Source organism: Salarias fasciatus, chromosome 16 (assembly GCF_902148845.1).
Source record: "Salarias fasciatus chromosome 16, fSalaFa1.1, whole genome shotgun sequence".
NCBI classification, from domain to species: Eukaryota; Metazoa; Chordata; class Actinopteri; order Blenniiformes; family Blenniidae; genus Salarias; species Salarias fasciatus.
In genome coordinates this window covers 24,391,877-24,411,951 of record NC_043760.1, presented here as the reverse complement: position 1 = coordinate 24,411,951, position 20,075 = coordinate 24,391,877, and the positions used below count along the sequence as shown (strand labels likewise).

At 40.6% G+C, this 20,075-nt stretch overlaps 2 protein-coding genes across 4 annotated transcripts in view; one reads left to right on the top strand and one right to left on the bottom strand.

The window, feature by feature from the left end:
• LOC115403623 (multidrug resistance-associated protein 4-like) overlaps positions 1–11,059 on the bottom strand; it is a 35,760-nt gene extending 24,701 nt beyond the window's left edge. Inside the window, exons 1-19 of the mRNA XM_030112590.1 lie at positions 10,959–11,059; positions 9,915–10,025; positions 7,734–7,854; positions 7,383–7,607; positions 7,182–7,271; positions 6,569–6,732; positions 6,353–6,478; positions 5,783–6,032; positions 5,584–5,691; positions 5,320–5,409; positions 4,875–5,066; positions 4,670–4,764; positions 4,512–4,598; positions 4,319–4,415; positions 2,861–3,073; positions 2,545–2,676; positions 2,305–2,342; positions 1,975–2,069; positions 1,392–1,538 (exon numbers count right to left, since the gene is read on the bottom strand). Coding sequence (XP_029968450.1) covers positions 1,392–1,538; positions 1,975–2,069; positions 2,305–2,342; positions 2,545–2,676; positions 2,861–3,073; positions 4,319–4,415; positions 4,512–4,598; positions 4,670–4,764; positions 4,875–5,066; positions 5,320–5,409; positions 5,584–5,691; positions 5,783–6,032; positions 6,353–6,478; positions 6,569–6,732; positions 7,182–7,271; positions 7,383–7,607; positions 7,734–7,854; positions 9,915–10,025; positions 10,959–11,032 — 2,455 coding nt within the window. The 5' untranslated portion in view covers positions 11,033–11,059. The remainder of the gene's footprint in view (positions 1–1,391; positions 1,539–1,974; positions 2,070–2,304; positions 2,343–2,544; positions 2,677–2,860; positions 3,074–4,318; positions 4,416–4,511; positions 4,599–4,669; positions 4,765–4,874; positions 5,067–5,319; positions 5,410–5,583; positions 5,692–5,782; positions 6,033–6,352; positions 6,479–6,568; positions 6,733–7,181; positions 7,272–7,382; positions 7,608–7,733; positions 7,855–9,914; positions 10,026–10,958) is intronic.
• Positions 11,060–14,235: 3,176 nt separating this feature from the next.
• LOC115403196 (claudin-10-like) lies at positions 14,236–19,587 on the top strand. 3 transcript variants are annotated; one of them, XM_030112034.1, is made up of 5 exons: positions 14,236–14,449; positions 18,755–18,916; positions 19,046–19,127; positions 19,228–19,332; positions 19,431–19,587. In XM_030112034.1, the coding sequence occupies exons 1-5, from the start codon at positions 14,236–14,238 to the stop codon at positions 19,585–19,587; spliced, it is 720 nt and encodes a 239-aa protein (XP_029967894.1). The 3 variants fall into 3 exon arrangements, with proteins under 3 accessions (XP_029967894.1, XP_029967896.1, XP_029967895.1); XM_030112036.1 differs by lacking the exon at positions 14,236–14,449 and adding an exon at positions 17,937–18,150 and having other exon boundaries at positions 19,437–19,587; XM_030112035.1 differs by lacking the exon at positions 14,236–14,449 and adding an exon at positions 17,937–18,150.
• The last annotated feature ends 488 nt before the right edge of the window (positions 19,588–20,075 follow it).

The window sequence follows — 20,075 nt, the reverse complement described above, 5'->3', positions numbered from 1 at the left end:
TACTGCGCTATTAAACAGATTATTACATTATTCAAAGTGTTTGTTCTCCTCCTGTGCATAGATTACCAAGCAAGGCACACCCAGATAAGACGTCAACTCATCCAGTGTGCGGCACGATGGCGGGAGTAAAAAACAAAAGTCAAAGATTAGGACATGTGGTGTTTGCTGCAAACACAGCTTTATCGCTACACCCACATATAATGCCAGTGGAAACCGCAAGCCGCTGAACACCCTCAAATCATATTTAGACTTGTGTTACCAGCTTATTATGACTCATTATACAGATACAAGTTCCCTTCTTGTTGAGAATTCCCACCCGAGCTGATTGTGTTGTACACGCATGTCACTATGAAGAGATTAGGCTGAGTAATTATCTGCTGACAGGTGAACAATGCCCCAGAAAAATTAAAGTTATCAAAGTGGGCCACTTGACAGTTGACTTTGGATATGAATGACAGATTGCAGTAACATTCGCAACTTAAAGATCTGTAATTAATGCCACAAAATCACAGAGATAAAATATAGGGAAGGAAAAAAAAAAGGGATCTTGAATTTCCGACTTTCATATTAATGTGGTTTTAATTTAAAAAAAAAATGTGGTGCAAATAAAATAAAATTAAAAAAACAGTTACTCCCTAAGAATAATTACACTTCTTTTAAGCATTTTCTCACTTTTAAAATCTTCCTGTCTGTGCACTCCATTGACCCAGCAGATACTGTCTGGAAAGCTCACGAAATAATCGACATTTCTGATACAGCGCACAAGATAAATATGTCTGTATTTACACAGCTCCACAGGCCAAACACAGCATTGTCCCAGATCTACTTCAGCCAGTATTTATTGAACCTGCTGTTTGCTTATTTTTATACGAGCTCATTCTAAACACAATAAGTCTGGATATTAAGTCATATCACAAGACGTTCTTGATAGTGACCCACTGGTTGCACAGAATATACTTCTGTGATGTAAGTTTTATCCTGACAGTTCAAAGGTGTAAAAGTAGAACACAATCAGGTTTGCGTTGACGACTGTACAATTGATGTAGTACAATTTCCACACCTATTAATTAACATGAAGCAGTTGTTTATATGGTTTATTGTTAAAAAAAATTAGATCATTAAATTGCTTTGAAAATAAAGAATTTAATATGAAAGTTTAAATTGTAAATAATTTTATTATGTGGCTCTTGAGACACATGACAAACAAGAGTTTAAGGCAGAGAATTTGAGTCTTTGGTGATTGGATCAGGATGTGGCAAAGTAAGTAACAGTCTGCTCTCTAGTGGCGAGAGGCCACAAAAAATAACCTGTATAGGAGGCGCGCCCGGACGTTAACGCCTGATAATCGTCCCATCACTGTGCTGCCAATAAGTTCTTTAAATGAAACTTACCAATCGGGTTGATGTCAAAAAAGTGTATAGAGGTCCGCAGGAGGGCGTGGAACATGCTGTTGTGCAGCGTTTGAGCAGAGCTCACCAGGACGTTGAAGAAGAGCATGCTGCGTAAAAACCCAAACAGCACCGAAGAGGCTGTCAAGCCTAGAAAAAAAAAGCACAAGAAAAACATATATATAAACACACATACTATACTGTTATCCTTGTGTCGGTGCCAAGATCAGCTATGCATTTAAGGCGCATTGTTGAGTGCAGTGTAGCATACACAATGCACCCTACTTTATTTTCTTCTTCAATTATGTTTCTTTTTCTCTCTTCAATGTTGATTTATCACAGTGAACACAAAGCCTGAAAGGGTGAAGAGGCTGAGAGTCAAAGGGAGACAATCAGAGCAATCCAACAGCAGAGAAGAAGAAAAGCACTGCTATCTTCCTGTACAGCTGAGGCCCATGTACACATACACTGGGCCTTGAAGGCCTTGGGCCACAGCCAAAGAACTGTGGATCTGTTCATTGAATGGCTCTCGTATTCAGAGCCTCGGCAGTACACAAAAAGCAAATGTGCGCTCAGTGAGCTTCACCTGCGTAAACACCTAGGTACAGGTCAAGGTCCAGCTGCTGAGGGAAGCTGCCATTGAGGTGCTCTGTCACACTGATGTGCTTCTGTTCAGAAGCCCTGCAACTCAGTCACAAAGGAGACAAAAAATCCACAAGGACAAATAAACACGACGGAAGAAGAACAGCCACAATGCGAAGGCGCTATACGAAATGCATTCCGCCGATCCTGAAACACAAGGTCAGCTCCTACAAGTGACAGATAATGTCAAGAAAAAAAAAACTGTTTGGCGCAGTTCTCTTTTATCAAATCATTAACCATTTTCAGTCTGAGGACACAAGAAAAAGAGTCTTACCAGTGTGCAAGCCACCAGTCCTGCAAGACAAATGTAATCTAAAAGACACACACACATAAAAAAAAAACAAAAACATAAATATTGATTTAGGTGAAACAATTAAATATATCACAGGATGAAAACACAGCACAATTATCAATGTAACCAATAATCATCAGATAATTTAATATAAAAATTCACTTGAGATTGAATGTGTCAGTGTGTCTATGTCTGCCAAATGGTTTAAAGAAGTTAACTCACATGTGCTACGGCGTTCAATAAAATGAGGACCATGAGGACCACTAAGTTAGCGCCTGACAGGAAATATTTCATGTACAGGCGCGGGCCGACGTCTCCCTCGACCCGGCTCTCCTCCTCTGTGGGCTGCACTGCCTGCAGATACACACCAGTGTCAGTGCCACTCATCCAGCAACACTTCAAATCAGGCGGTAATGAACAGCAGGGGAAAGGTTAGTATCTCCTGCCCTCTAGTGGTCGACAGGATGCAGATCAAGCACCTCGCCACAATAAAGTTTTGCATATGTTTGAGAGATGAAGTTGAATTAAAGATACCTACCACTACAAGTGGCTCTGCACCGTCGATCAGAGAGTAGCGGGAGGAGGAGAGGGAAGAAATGGAGGACATGGAGTTGTCATGAGGGAAGTGAGACATAGTGGGAGCTGGCTCTTGCTTCTCCTCCTCTTGGGTTTTATCCTCCTTAAGCAGGGAAGTGAAGTCCACCCCCGAGCCCTGCAGCTCACTGTAGGTCCCCTTTGCCACCATCTGACCCTGAAGACATGAAAGAGAAGATCCACTTAACAGGCTCCCAGCTGACTATGGGTGAAGGCAGGGTGGACTCTGGACGGGTCGCCAGTCCATCACAAAGAAACAGTGGCTCTCACGTTCACACCTACAGGCAATTTAAGAGTTTCCGATTATAATTTTTTTGTTTTCTTTTGGGCTGGGGGAGAAAACCAGAGTACCTGGGGAACAACCAATGCACACACAGGGAGAAAATGGAAACTCCAAACAGCAATTTCCCCAAAATGAACTCAAACCTGGAATATTATGGCTAAGAGGCAGATGTGCTGCCTGAGTGGCCTCCTAGTCAAATCAATAGTAAACTGAAACATTTTCAATCGAAAACAGTCATGGACGCGAACTATATATTTACATTTTAAAGCATAATGTCTGATTATGTCTTTTAATGTCACACTGTGATGACTAACAGACTTTGTTTACCATGTTGCTGCTGCACTTCTTTTCAAGAGGTTGTTTTTCTTGAATCATGTTTCACAGATAAAATCAGCAGAATGCACTGACAGCCATTATTAATACACTGAATCTGTATAAACAGCGGAGGAAAGAAAAATACAGCTATCAAGATGGAGTAGTGGTTCGCACCATTACCTCCCATCACGTCTCATTGTGCCTGCATGAGTTTTCGGGCTTCCTCCTACATTTCAAAGGTATGCATATTAAGCTAATTGGCTATATTAAATTGGCTGGAATTGGGTTTCTGTTCACTGTTTGACCTCTGATGGACTAGTGACCTATTCAAGATATACTCATAACTGTGCCAAAAGTCCTCTGAAATAATCTCCAGCTCCACACAACCTCCACTTGAATTACTTTTAGGTGATTGTTTATCTTAAAATTTGCACATACACGCAGTCATCTGCAGAAATAAATGCCATTGCAGATGAGCTGTGAACCTGAGCTGACACTTAATTATGAGGAAAAACTACGACTGACATTTAGTCTGCTGTTAAAGATTTTATTTTTCAGCCCAATCTTTCAAAGATGTAGAGACAACCGGACAACAGGGTGTGAACTGAACTGGTGAGGGCAGCAGAGCACATCTCACACAGACTTACATTAAAATATACTTTCAGAGGCTTTCTCAGTGAAATGTAAAAAGAGCAGAATTATACAGCTAATAAAATATGAACATATCATGATTACAGTTGTTTGAAAGGGGACATTTTTGAGGGTAAATATACCACTTTAACCAGCAACACCTCGTATACTCACCTCCTTTAAGACAACAATCTGATCTGCCGCCTTCAGATATTGCAGCTGATGAGTGACCAGGATTCGAGGTTTTTTTCTCAAAAGTCCACAAATGCACCTGGAAGGAAGAAAAGATCAAAAGCAATGCAGACATGACAACACTTTTTTTTTTTTATATCAGCAACAAAGGTTGAGATCTTGGTACAGGACTTACTCTTCAAAGAGATGCCGGCCCACCTCTGCATCCACCGCACTGAGCGGGTCGTCCAGCAAGTAGATGTCTGCATCCTGATACACTGCTCTGCAAATGCATTCATGTCAGTTTTTTTTTTTCACACACACCGAAGATGCATCACCTGTTTGAACAGTCACCTTGCTAAGCTGACTCTTGCCTTCTGCCCTCCACTGAGGTTCGCCCCTCTGTCCCCGACCATCGCCAAGTCTCCACCCGGCAGCAGGTCCATGTCCTGAGCAAGGTCCACATGTCACTTTACCACATATTCACACTTACAGTGGATTAAATACAGACGCGGTGTAACAAAAGACATTGACATAAATAAAAATAGTTGGTTCTCACTCTCTTGAGGGCGCAAGCTCTCAGAACTCTTTCATACTTCTTGGGGTTGAGCTCTTTGCCGAACAGGATGTTGCCCCGAACCGTACCGGGTAAGATCCAGGGCTGCTGAGACGTGTACGTCAGCTCTCCTTTGACTTTGACCACACCGCTTTCCTGACTCAGCTCGCCCAGTATGGCACTGAGGAGTGAGGACTGAGACACACAAACAGACATCTGAATATAAATGAAAACTTTAAAATGCTGGAAAATGCCCTAGAAATGACTTGTTTTTACTCTCAATGTGACTTTAACCAAGTAGAAAAATGAAGCGTTGAGGCAGCTTATCCTCAAACAACTACACACATATTGAGAGGGAAACTTAAAAACAACTTTTGGTTACTTTACATGACTCAGGTTTACTTTCGTGTGTGCATGACCAAATCTGAGAGCAGAGAACAGACCTGACCTTTCCAGCGCCAACAGGTCCAATAACTGCCAGGAGCTGCTTGGGTCTCACTGTGAAACACACATTCTGTAAAGTCGGTGCCTCGAGACTCTGCAAGAAATGGTCGATAAATTAAATTAAAATTAAATTAAACCTGGATTTTCTCAGAATACTCGGTCTGTTCCACAGGCTTTACAGTTTGTATAGAAAAGATGGCTAAATAATAGAATTAATGTTAAATTTCAATAAAAGGCAGCGACATTCATTATCTTGACACAGTCTTACCTTATCCCAGTAACACATCAAATCTTGTATTTTCACGATGCAGTCCTTCTTATCTGCTACAGGAAGACCCAGATGTTGAGGAGCAACTTCATCCAATAGAAGAAATTTCTGACAAGTGTAATAAATTCAAGGTTATGGTCCTTACTTCATCAACACAAGCTCATTTTACATGATGGTGTGATGTCTGCGATCCATTTACCTTAATCCTCCGGATGCTGATGAGAGCCTCTGAAACTTTCTCGATGGCATAGGGGAAAAACAGTGTGATGGTGAGCCTGACCGCACCGTAGAGGGTGACGGCCATAAACACACTGCTGGCGGTCAGCATGTTTCCTGTCAGCACGTAGACCATGATGGTGACGAAGACGATGATCTTGCTGGCAACAAAGAAGGACGCCATGTTCAGCGCCCGCAGGTAGGAACTCTTCATGATCTTGGAGATTTCCATTCTGTTAAGAATAATTTAGGAATCGCAAAGTAAATGCAAGATAAGTCGATTTAGATACAAGAAGAGGCCCAATCTAAATGCACGGATCAACCAAAACATTATGACCACCTGCAACGGCAAAGTCTGATAAACTGCATAATCTTGGTTCTTCCTATCAGAAACAGCAGTAACTTCTGTGGCCAAATGTTGTTCGTCTATTGGATTTAACTACTGCCTAATACATCCCACCAAATGCCTTAAAAGACAGTCAGTGTTATTCAAACACACCAGTGGTCACTGTGTTATGGATGATCCATGTATACCAAACTGTTTGCACCGTACCTTCTGATTTCATCCACCAGAGCACCAAAAGGTTTCTCCCACCCATACATCTTTATCACTCGGATGCCAGAAATGACTTCATTCATTGTGCGAATCCTGTCATCTGTTAGGACGGCCGTTTCGGCCCTGAAGCAGAAAACACAAATCAGTGAAACCACAAGCTGCATTTTGCACAGGAAGCCAGTTAATTACAGAATGTGAAGAATGACTACTAACCTGAGGGTTGAGAATAAACGGCCAAACATGGTCTGAAATGGCATCATTATGAAGAAGATAGCCATTCCCGCCAGACACGACGGCCCGATGGCATACATCAACAATACAATCACCGTCGCTGCTTGTAAAGGACCGATCCACAAAAAGTGCAAGTATAAGGTTACCTGTAAAAATTATACAATGTAGAATGGAATAAATAACTAATGATGAGTCACAGTTGTATGGCAGAGATAAAAATCCAAACAACATCAGACAATGTCTGCGTAAGTAAATGTGTAGAGACATAACAGCATACAATAATACATACATTAGTGTGACAGGTTATCAGAAGACAGATTTAATGTTCTAATCTTGCTTTCACAAAAGCTTATATCATGGTGTTTCTGATTTCTGGGCTCCCCTCACTGAAGCCAATGCAGTGGACTAAATAATTGAAGCACCTGCCTGAGTTATGTAATCCATTTCAGCAGCAGCACACTCAACAGCCTTCGAAATGGCCGTAAGGATAAATCAATGCCTCTCTAAAACACTCCTGAGATAGGGTGATCATTACAGCGGTAATAAATGTAAAATTTAAAGTGAAAAGTGAGGTCAGATTGCAATTTTCAGTCACCTCATCAAATTTGTTGACATCGTTGGATAGGAGATTCACAACCTGGCCGGTGGTGGTTTTGGCCAGCGCTGCACTGTTGAGACAAAGAGCCTTTGCAAAGAAATACAATTAAACCGAGTTAACTTAGCAGAACCAAATGAGAAAGTTCAACAACGTCATGAAACACACATGAATGTGAATTTATGACACATGACGACCGACCTTCTGGTAGATCATATGACACATAGCCACGCGAATCTTCATGCCTGCTCGCTGGACATGGTAGAAATACAAATGATGGAGAATAGCCAGGGTGATGGTGGACAGGCCGATGCCTGCGGCATAGATGTAAGCCTCGTAGACCTCGTCTGGGTAAGCGGGGTCATAACTCTCAAAGTGCTCAATCAGTTTCCCAAGCAGCACCGGCTGAACGACTTTGATAATTTCCTACCAGGAAAATGAGATGGAATGGTGATTTGCAGTAGTGTGGCTCTCAATCACACCTCGACTGATGTTCAATATGAAACACTGGTCAATGCAGATGACTGGAGTCACCGGGTGATTGCACTGTACCTGTAAAAACATGTATATCCCAATGAGTGAATATGACCTCCAATAGCACTTAATGAGAGCTTTGGCGAGGTTCGGTGGTCGCTGATCTTTTGCCGCCTTGTGAACTTCCTGATCCCAGTACCTTTGAAAAGGAAAAAAAATAAAAAAAAAGTGATTGTGTATTCAGCCCTGCAATGTCCTGTTGACCTGTACAGGGTGTATCCTTCACTTTACCCAGTGACAGCTGGCCTGAATAAAGCAGGTAGATGTATAGCTGATACGCATAATGAATATATATATTAAAAAAAAAGCAATAATATCTGGTGACTTCAATGTTAGCAGGGCTGCCACCAGCTCTCAATAAACATATCGACTGAAGAGGAAGATCAAAAATTAATAAAAAGTGAAATTTTAATGGTCTTCTAACTTAATACACAAAGAGTCAAAAAATATGAGAATTAAATGCTGGTATATTCAAACAAATCAGGTCTCGAACATTTATTGCCAGACTGTTCAGAGAACATGTTCACCACATTGTAACACCTGTTTATAGCACAGCATCAGTGAGCAGCTGACGCCCAGGTGGTAGGTTTACATGGTATGTAATGAAGTGTTCTTAGGAAAGACACTCAATCCAAATTGCTTGTGATGGAGAATGAGACTCTTGATGGCAGCTCTGTTGACATTGACATATGAATGAATGAGAGAGAAGAGTGCTTTGAGAGTGCTACAGTGGTGAAAACCGGCGATGTCAGAGGAGTCCTTCCACTACAATAAGAAAATTGTAACAGGACTTTAGTATTCAATAGAAGCGGAGTGAAGCACAGCATACCGGTGGTTAACACCGTCTCCTCATCGAGAACGTCCCTGGTTTCAGTGCCCTTACTCTGGTTTCCTCTCACAGTCCAAAAACACACATCTAAGGCTCACTGGTCAATCTAACCTGCCTATAGTGTTAATATGAGTGTCTGACAGTCTGTTCCTCTGTGTCTGCCCTGTGATGGACTGAAGATCTGTGCAGGATGTACCCTGCATTTGCCCGTCGTCAGCTGGGCTCAGCTCCAGCCCCCCCAGAGGATGGGTGGATGGATACAATGGAGTGAAGCCAGATGCTTGCGAGTAAAATTACACCTGATATCAGTGAAGGAAAAACGTAGGCTATGTCTCCAAGCCGGTGCCCAGAAGTGACAGACCTGTAGTAGTGGGCACGGCGAGAGAGGTTCATTTAGTAACCAACACCTCATGTCGCGTCACCAAACGTCACTACAAGTGTCAGAGATTGGGAGGAGCCAGCTGCCGTGTGAGAGTTTGAGAAGTGCTATCTAAATATAGGTGGGCTCACCTCCACAAATGCTGCCAACTCTAATGTCAAACTCCGTCAAAGGGAGGGAGCGTATCCCATCTAAAGCAGATATCTAGGCCGCGCAGGCCAAGTCAGGAGTGTCTGGCCTGCAACTATACCCTTGGGTCGACTCCCAGGTGAAACCGAGGTCAGTTAAATATGACAGCTGTTTATTACAGGAGTCCGGCTCAGGCTGTTTGCATGTAGTAGGCGACTGTGGGAAAGTAGAGCTACGAAGGCCCAAGGACTGGACCATTATTGTTGTGTCAAAGCTCAAACAATGACTGCAAACTGAGTTGAAACATGGATTTCAACAACAAACATGTTATTGTTTGTCTTTTTTTTATTCATGCACCCATAAAACTTGTGAAATAGGAGCTACTACTTTTTTAATTACTCACAAAATCATTATATGATAGAAATACATGAAGTTTATGTCTTCCCTCTTGAAAACCTGTGAAAAGGAAGTGAGCAGGCCGGTAGGAAAGTAAAAGGTGGTTTCTAATTCCTGCAAGGGCAACGAACACCAACTGTGGGAGTTATGCAATCAGGACACAACAGAACAGCATGTTGTCCACTCTTTATAAAATGTGCAGCATCATGGTGGATACCTCCAGAGGAGTGATAAATCTGAACCTGAGCTGAGCTTGTGACCCTACTCAGTAGGTTTCAGTTTGATCAAAGTGTGCTCAATGGAGTCTGTATTAATGCTGATTTTAGGCCCATTCAGTCAACACTGTGTTAAAGTTGAGAGAATAATTGTAAAGAAATGCTTTTGGCACGAATGAATGATTCCAGAAAGATACATTCAAAATACGAAAAATAACGTAAGTATTATCAAAGATATCCAAGTGTCTTACCACTGCAGTTCCTTCCCAAGTCTGTCCGATGCATCCTCTGGAAGCACGTTGTACATGTCATCTTCTTTCAGCTGCCTCTTGTACCCGATTCTGAATAGAGGATTCAGCCAACTAAAGACAAAATTAACAGGTATCAACAAATGTTTGAAAAACATGGATTACCTGCCTTTCCTATTGTATGTACTCATGTACACTTACATGTAAAAGTATGTTCAGTTTTACACAGCAGTGGTAATGGTGCTCCATGATAGATCACAGCACTTTTGCCACACACTGCCTGATTAATGTAAAGCTTTCTCAGATCTCCTTCCACCCCATATTTCCTTAGATATTTTCACTATATTGTTATTTGACAAACCACTGTAATACATCACACTACAGCCAAACACCAACAAACCCAGAAACATTATGAAAAACACTTCAGAGCAGCAATTAGCGTTGTTTTCCCTTACATATGGTTGACATTGTAACATGTAGCTTACTGTGGCTTTTTTTGTAGTATGTGAAAATCTACTTTTATGCAGCCAGTAGACAAATCCTTGTGTCTCCAAGGAGATGCTGGACCTCAGTTCATGAACCCCCTGATACCATATTATTATGCTATCAGCCAAATGTTTATCACCAAAAAGCACATAAAAGATCAAAAAAGCATAAAAAAATGTATAAAGGGTAGAAATGATGACATGATGTGACTCAAGTTCAGTCTGCTATGTGGAAAGATACATGAGCACAGTTTAGATGAAACTTCAATACAAGTGTTAGAAAAACAAAAGCAGCTCTCTTTTGTTTTTAAACTTTTTGAGTAGTGCACCCCACTCCCAATAACAACTCCTTTTGAAAATCTCAGCCTGCTATAATAAACTTATTCTAAGGAGCCTGAGCGCTGCTGTGGTTTATCTTCATGCATGGACGGATGCTCAGCTCAGCGCCCACCTCTCACATCCAGGGACAGGCCGCCTGGAGTGGCCACCAACTGTCACACAGGAGAGCTCTCCATTCAATTAATGTCACACAAAGCTGTCAGTGTGAGGCCGGTTTTCTTACCAGAAGAAAATCTTGGAGAGAAGATTAGCTGAAGCTGACGGATTATCCTTCGCCTCCTTCCGCAGAGGCTCCATGCCCCCCGACAGTTACAGCAACCTGGAGACTTTCTCTGCAGGCCCTGCACGGTGAGAGGGGGTATCGATGAACGGGGTGGGGGGAGTCAGGCAGAAGGTAGGGGGGGTGGGGGACAGTGGGGAAAGAAGTCGCTGCTGTTAACACTAGTGTCTGTGAATATTATACCTACCGACATTCAGGGCAGGATTACCCCGGCAGGCTGACAGCGCAGCCGGCTCTGCGGTGAGGGAGCGCGGCGCTGCCTGGCCCCGCCCACCTCGCTCTCTGATTGGTCCAGACAGGTGTCCATCACTCCGCAAACTTCTTAATGTCATGAACTCTTGTTTTTTTGTTTCCTTCCAGTTCAAGGGTCTTTATTTTCTGTCTGCGTCTGCCGTTGCTCTGTTTTTGTCTAGTCTTTCACGAATATGGATTATTCAAATGTTTCAACTTTATTTTTCCAAAAAAAAAAATTTTTTTTTAAACAAATTCACACGTAAGAAACATTTCTATCTTATATCACAGCTTGAAACAAACCATCAGGGTTGGAAGTAACCAACTGGAAACATTACTGTAATTTAGCAGTGTGTTTAAATACTTGTGCTTGTATGAGTGTTTTCTATGTAATTTCTTCATTTTGATTTTAAATAATAGCTAAGTCTGTACAGTACAATATATATTATAATAAGAAATATTTTTTATTTCCAGGTACTGTATGTTCTATATATATATATATATATATATATATATATATATATATATATATATATATATATATATATATATATATATATATATATATATATATATTATATAAATATTATCTGTAATATTTAAAAGCGACGTATTTACATGTACATACTGTATGCACATGTGACTGGGATCTGGGACTCATTGATAAAGCTTACTGTGGATGAGAAAAAAAAAGTTGTTATTGCCACTAAAGGGGAATAGCTCAGTCTGTGAGCAGTGTGTGAGCTAACAGCTACATTATATATGCAGATTTAATAAGCTACATTAAAGAACCATATATATTAAAAGGTGCAGTGTGTGTTGTGTATAATGCAGCTTTTATGGCCCGGGGAAAGAAGCTGTTTTTCAGGCTTTCTGCCTGCCAGAGAAGTGGGTGGCAAAAAAAATAAAGAATGTCCAAGGTGAGTGCAGTCAGACCTGACCTTTACTCAATTAGTGTAATATTATACTTCCATACTTCACAATCATGAGTTGCAACTGTACTCTCACAATTTCAGTTAATATTTCAACCTTTGGATCCAGCATTCTTGCTTAGGAATGTGAGCTTGTCTGTCTCTCTGTGTTTGCACTGAAAATCCTTGTTTTAAATCATCTTTCCAGACTTTATTGTTGGTCTGAGATGTGAATGCAGATGGTAGATAAAATGAATCAAAGTCCTGCTATTGATCAAACTTTGTACTGTTGCTTCAGTGTTTTGTTACTTTTCTTGTTGAATACACATTAATCCATGAGTAATTGTACTCAAGTACAAGTTTTCAACTCTCTTTGGGAAAATAGCAACATTGTAATGTTAGTGGGAGAGGATGAGGGAGCACAGAGGCGGAAACAGTGCTGACTTCTCCTGAGAAAACTTCTGAAAACTCCTGATTTCTGCGCTGCACAGAGGAAATAAACAACATAATAAAAGTTGTGCTCATTATTTCTTGTAAAATGTGATGTAAATATGAATTCTATGACTGGAAAAACACCATAGTTCAAAACAAATACAAGAACATTTTAAAATTCCCAGTGACATTTCGAAGGAAACTCTCTATTGTGTAATTGTATTTTGCAGATGACAGTTTATTAGCCATAAATGATAGAACACTTTCTGAATTCACGGAAGAAAAAAAGATAACTTTCTCATTCTGAAATATTGACTCCATTATCATCAAACTTAGGATTTGAAATTTTACTGTCTTCATGAATGTGGTATATTCTTTACGTTGCATCCTGCACGAATGGATGAAATCACGTTGCCGGGGTTTGCAGATCATTTCACATTAAGACAGAAATCATTTGTGGATTGTGGCTGCTTCTGTTCTGAAAGCGCCTCCTCTGACATTCCTCCTGTTTGTCAAAGGTTACCTGAACACATTAATAGTCAACGAAAATCAGGTCACGACTGACACAACCAGCTGCAGCATGTGTTCAGTTTTCAGAGAATAAAACGTCAAAGAGAGACAAGATACATCTTTCACAGTGTACACAACATACAACCTCTGGATCGGACTGTTGAAGGAACATGTTGTGTTTTCACGCTTTCAGGATATTTTATATGAGCAGTTCATTTAAAAAAAAAAGAGAGTCATTGTTTGCATGTTTCTCGATCACTAAAACTTTGAATTGTTTTTATTTTTCACAGATAGGGAGATATCTTGAAGAGCTGGTTTCCATGATGACTACCCCCCCCCCCCCCCCCCCCACACACACACACACACACACACACACACACATTAAAAAGGTGTGATGGCTAAAGTAGAATAAGGAACATCAATACACTGTTATTGGGTCATTCATGGAAACGTCTAGTGGAGTATTTCCAATACAGAAATGTAGAGATATGACTCGTTCAGAGACCATCAAACTGACTGCATGAAGTTAGCAGGTTTAACCTAATATTTCCGTCCAGTATAAACAGAACATAAAGTGCTGTCGTTGTTTTAAAATCAACTAACCAGTAGACGCACCCTGTTCAATATTACTTATTTTCGTCTGCGCTTTGTTGTTTTGAAAAGCAACTTTTCACTTGAGCGAGGGACAAGGAACCAAAAAAACAACACCTGTCCACGTACGAGCTGGCAATGATTAGTCAGCGTGCCGCTAAATATCGCATGCAGAAATAGGTGAACCAGTACCTGGACTTTGTTACATTGCCTTCTGTTTTTTAAGTTTACTCATTAATTCTTTATTTTTCTAAATGTTAATGATACTCGACCACTTTTTGAAACCAAAACAGGAGCACAGGGAAAAGTTCCCATCCTGCCTTTTTCTCGGGTTTAATATCTAACTTTCAGCCCGTGCAGCCTTTAACCTTCCACTTTCAAAATCCTTCGTCCATCCCCCGCCGCCTGGTCCCCAGGCAAGATGTCCCGCCTGTTAATCATCCCAGTGAAACACATGTCCACAGTGTAATTTACTAGCCTGGGGAGATTTCATTTCTGCTTTCCTTTCAAAAAAACATCACTGAATTCGTATTTAAAACCACTAAATGTCGGCTGTGCAGATTTTGGCTTTCCTCAGTGGATTGGCGGGACTGGGCGCCATTATTGGTGCCACGGCGTCCAATGAATGGAGGGTAACCAGCCGGGCATCTTCAGTCATCACAGCCACCTGGGTGCTCCAGGGTCTGTGGAACAACTGTGCCGGGAATGCTATTGGAGCCGTGCACTGCAGGCCACATCACACGATCCTGAACCTGGAAGGTACGTGCAGAAGGTCGTCGCTTCAAAGCTGCTGCACGCAGAATCGTGTTGGCGCCATTTTATGTGTCGATGAGTTTTTATTGTGGCAAGACATTTGGGTTTGTTCTGAATATATTTTCGTTGATGTGTCAAATAGTAGTGCTTATAGGGAAAAAAACAACAACTATAGTGTACGAATGCAGCGTGAATAATCTATTACCATAAAACAAACATGCTGTATATCAGGTTATGTTGAACCTGCAACTTGTTTTTCTTGAGTGAAATTCTGAACCACAAACTGCAAAAGGGAGGAAGCGGTCAAAGGGCCTAGATGATTTGATAGTGATATGTAAAATACAGCACAATACTAAATGTATTTTGTATATAAATGCTTGCTCAAGCTGTTGCAGTTTATCTCTGTGGAGATATTGCTGATCATGTCTAAAAAGTTTAAAATAGTCTGTCTGAATCACAATCATATTAGATCACTCCATCTCAGAGAGCAATTATCTATTTTCTGTAATATGATTGCGTGTAAATTATACTGAATGAACTGTATTTTCCCTAAATATAAATATGAATCTATGTGTATGAAACACAAAAAGCCAATGATTAGAGCCTTTCATAATGTTAGTTCATGTTGCAGGTTGGGGTTGATGTGTTAACTGTTGCAAATGTTTAATGTTTTGTTTATAAATTCTGTGTTCTGTTTTTTGGGCGGTGTTGTTTGCATTAGAGACAAGTGAATCTGTTGAGTAAAATCATTTCAGTGGTATCAAAAACTCCTATAACTTCAACATAATTCAATTCTGATGAGTTAAAACTCACTGGTAGAGCAGTGATATGCAACAGAAACAAATTTTGTGTAAATAATGAATTTGAGTGACTTTTGACAAGGATCCAGAAGAAATGTTGCGGTATGATGAAAATCTGTTATCTCAGTCAGCTTCACATGCTCATGTTTAAAATCACCCCCCACATTTTAGAGGTTCAAGACGAAGGACGTCAGCTTCTTGTCATGCAGCGTGCTTTTTACAGTCCGCTCCTTCTGAGTGTCCAGATGCGTGAGGCTGAGCCGTTTTCAGAGTTTTACTTTCTAAGCTCAATGCATGATGTAAGTTGCTGATATTTAGTTGGGTCAAATAGTCTCTCTAATCATGTTTGAATTGTTGTTTTTATTGTTGTATTAGTGACTGCCACGTGACATACCTCTTAATGATCATATAATAATGCATAAATCCTGCTCCAACCACTAAAACCGACATGAAAAGTGTCACAAAATATTGTAGACACTATTATTCTTAAAGTGAGCTGTAATACTAGAAATCCAAAGAGTTCCAACTGAGAGTAATAATAATTAAAAAAATATATATAAAAAAAAACTAGTTTGGGACTCAAATCTTTATTGATAGTTTTGAATGAATAATCACATCTGGAGATTTTTTTTTTTTAATCATGCATAATGCATTCAGAAACAAATGATCACCTTTTTGTGACATTTGTCAGGGAGTTAATAATTTTCTCACACTTCAAGTTATTTGCTCATCCACCTTCGTTCCTGCTTGGTGGCAGCATGGAGGGCAAAGACTCACAAACTGTCTCTGTGCCTCAGAACGTCCTGCATTGAAAACACAAGTATCATTTCCACACTGAGTGAAAGATAGAATCCGATCATTCACTTCCGGGTCGTCTAACCCTCCTAACCTCCAACTACTTTGACAGTCTTCTGGATGGTTGAGCTCCTTATTCTTATACTCATTTCTACAGATTGTATTTTACATCTTATTCTTTCAGTCATGATTTGCCTCACAGTTCAACTCACTCTTCACCACTGTTCCCACTGCTTGTGATCAATGTGCCGAGATCCTCGGCCAAGACTCAGACCTGCAGGTGCTGATCCACATCCCACTCACTGGTAAACCATTCCAGTGCATGCTGGTGAGACACAAGTGATGCAGCCAAAAGGGACAGCGTCATTCTCAAAAAGCCGAGACGCCATCTCCTGGCCTCCCTGTATTATTTGTGCTCATCGCTATTTTTAGAACATGCCCTGTGAGTAATTCACAAGTTCCTTGCAGGTTACCAGGAGCTGCCAGGCACTGCAGTGGAGACCCCTGTTCTATTCATCAGTTGTCATTTAATACATATCATTATGTACAATAATACACAATACATTTATAAAATACTACATACATACAGTCTACATGTGTCTCTTGCTTGCTGAGGGGTTTCTTTGTCAGTTTTTTTTTTCCACTTAGACACTGTTTGCCTCACGGTTCTGCACCACTCATGTAATATTTAATCTCAGAGGCCTCTTTGCTGCGATTTGGTATTTCTTTCCGTCATTTTCTCTTCTGCCCAGCAGACACCCTTATCTGAAATGCTTCTTGGTCTTCCAGAGTTTGTCTTCAAATCTATATTTCCCCCGCAATCGTTGTGTTTAATGACATTTTTGGCCGTGGGGACCAAGCCCCAGCAGCCCATTGATAGAGTTTACAGCCTGTAACTATTTTGTCAGAATCAGTTAGCTTCATTTTCAGATACCTGAGCTATTGCCTTTAGAATAGGCCATGGTTGGCGAGTGATCCGTTTATCAACTTCATGAAAAAGAGCTCAAATAGATGTAAAAATGCTTTGCAAAGAGCCACTGTGGGTTTTTCCGACCAGCTGGCTAACAAAATCTCAAAGAGACTTTTATCAACAGCGTAAAGCCGCAAGGTGGAGCCCGAAGCCACAATATAAATGAATCACCGAATTCATGTCACTTCCAGATCCTGATCATCTTGTCATATCACCTTCTTCAAGCACATTTGTCTGAACTCAGAGTCTGTTCTCTTCCATGGCTCTACCCCCAGAGTTATAGACATGCTGTTAATAAGTCATCTCAGTCCCTCAGCGTTAAGTCCAGGCGGAAGTTCACACATTTCTGTTGAGTATTAATCGTAGTTGCAGGTGAAAGATGATAGACTGAGAGTGACACACATCCTTTTCCCAAACATGTCTCACACTTGCTTCACACAACCAGAAATAGTATTTTATAAAAAGGACTGTTGAAAAATGTCAGTGTTGTTCTTTTTTTAGTAAAAAATGTAGTCCTCCAACTTGTTGTCAAGATTCTGACATCTTAATAAGTTTGGAAATTCTGCACATTTAGCATATATTGCATAGACACACACAGAATGCGAATTATACATTTGGTTTCGATCAAAAAGTTCGACTACGGTGACTTTGTGAAGCTGCTCACACATCCAGAACATTCGACACGCACCAGGAAGTCTTTGAGTCACCGTGACGCGTTGTGAGGGGGTGGATGGTCAAACTCCTCCCTACAGAATATAACTGTCCACAACACATTAACTATCCATCACTGCCTATCCATTGAACCCACCCACGTTGAGGACGGCTACGTTTTCGACAGGGTTCACCGGGACGAAAACTATCAATCAGCTGGAGGAGCCACAGATCACCAGCTTTCAGCGTGCGGAGGAGTTGTTTCTGCACTGTGAGCAGCATGTATCAGGAGATTTTGGCCTTCATTTTTTCCACCTCCGGGTGGGTGTTGGTGTCCTCCACCCTACCGACGGATTACTGGAAGGTGTCTTCTCTGGACGGGACTGTGATCACGACAGCTACCTACTGGTCCAACCTGTGGAAGACCTGTGTCACTGATTCAACAGGAGTCTCCAACTGTAAAGACTTTCCCTCCATGCTGGCCCTGGATGGTCAGCAGCTCTTTTCTCTTCATCTTGACTGATCTAACCTTTATTTTTGTGTCTTTTTTTTTTTTTTGTGGCTTTGTTTTAATCATAGTTATTTGATGTATTATCTGTGAGTATGTCCGCTTATTCACAACATCCAAACAGAAAGTGAATGCTCTTCTCAACAATATGCATGTTCAAGGTTATTTAAACACTAATAGAAACTCTCGACTAATAAATATACTAAAGCCTAAAGTAAGCCTCCAACTCATTTACCTCTAAATGTGTCAATGTTTAGCTTTTGTTCCCAGACCTTGGGAGCCATAAAAAAGATTTAGAGGGGCCCTCCGGCGGTTTTGAGCATGGCTGACTAGTTTCACACTTCAAAGGCAATTTTGGCCTCAAAATCACATCTCAGTGGCATGTTTCACCCGAACACAGTCCGAAAGTGATTCTAATCTTTATTGACTAATTGTATTGCTTGTTTCAGGTGTAAATTGATCAATGGGTCAGTGACGCATTGACCTTGCAGATGTGAGAAGAAATGTAAAAAGAAGCACAGCAGAGTAAACTCTTTTTAAGCTAACTTCTGTTTTTTTGTTTTTTTGTTTTTTTGTTTTTTTTACAGGTTACATCCAAGCTTGCCGAGGACTGATGATCTCAGCTGTTTGTCTGGGGTTTTTTGGCTCCATATTTGCCCTGGTGGGGATGAAATGCACTAAAATTGGAGGATCTGATAAAAGCAAAGCCAGGATTGCTTGTTCCGCAGGTGTATTCTTCATTCTCAGTGGTAAGTATACAAATATATATATATATATATATATATATATATATATATATATATATATATATATATATATATCTTTGCAGTCAGCATTTTATTTCTGCAATTTTATGGCTTGTTTGTTGTGTGTTTCAGGCCTCTGCTCACTCTCAGCATGCTCTATCTATGCACAACGGATCACATCAGAGTTTTTTGACCCAATGTTTGTGGCTCAAAAGTGAGTTATATGTTTAACTTGGTTAGATACAACTCAGATGTTTTTTTGTTGTTGTTTTTTTTATATATGTTCTTCATTATGTGCTGCTGTGTGTCTCCAGGTATGAGCTGGGAGCTGCTCTCTTCATTGGCTGGGCGGGTTCAGTCCTCTGTGTTGTGGGAGGCGTCATGTTCTGCTTCTCCATAGCAAGCAATTTCAGCAAAAGGTATGCATCACCTATAAGTTCACATTTACTAAAGCACCTTCAATTTGTAAAATATAATTAGCATTGCAGTGTAACTTAATCACTTTGTCTCTTCACAGCCACAGTCATTCAGACTACGTCTATAAGGGTGCTGCCTTACATTCCCACGTGTCTTCGAATCCACGGGGGCAGGTGAAGTCCATAAACCAGAGGCCTCCCCCACAATACAGTGTCTCCTCCAGGGTGCAAAACTTTGACAAAAATGTATATGTGTGACAAATGAGAGCCAAAGCAACACTTACAAGAGACCTTTAGTCTCGACCTCTGGTGGATCTGATAAATATGTTATGCACAGAAGGATGGGACATTGTAAACTGATGATTTGTAAATGTTTTTTTTTTTACTTCCAAATAATCTATATGGTGTTTAATTCCTCAATTTTCAAGTTCTAAAAAATATAATTTTGCACAAATGTGTGAATAAATAAGAACAAATTTGTACAAAACCACCTTTTGAATCAACTGTTTCTATTGCATTTGTTTTTTTCTTGCATTTCTAACATTTTAATAAAAGAGCATTTTGTAACACATAGTTTGTGGTGTGTTGTGTCTTTAACTGTATGAAACCTCTGTGCGTTGTTAATCTGTAATGACAACATTTAAACCTGTGTCCAGCACTCATTTTATCTTGTCCAACATGACATATTCATTAACTATCTCTGTAATGTGCAAACTGAAGAGGAGGTCAAGACAGGTGGAGATGTG

Bases quoted from the DNA above. Each gene is read 5' to 3' on its own strand.
- LOC115403196 (XM_030112034.1), top strand. From the start codon at position 14,236: ATGTCGGCTGTGCAGATTTTGGCTTTCCTCAGTGGATTGGCGGGACTG. The intron at 14,450-18,754 runs GTACGTGCAGAA...TTTTTTTTACAG, and splicing joins CACGATCCTGAACCTGGAAG to GTTACATCCAAGCTTGCCGA. The intron at 18,917-19,045 runs GTAAGTATACAA...TGTGTGTTTCAG, and splicing joins TGTATTCTTCATTCTCAGTG to GCCTCTGCTCACTCTCAGCA.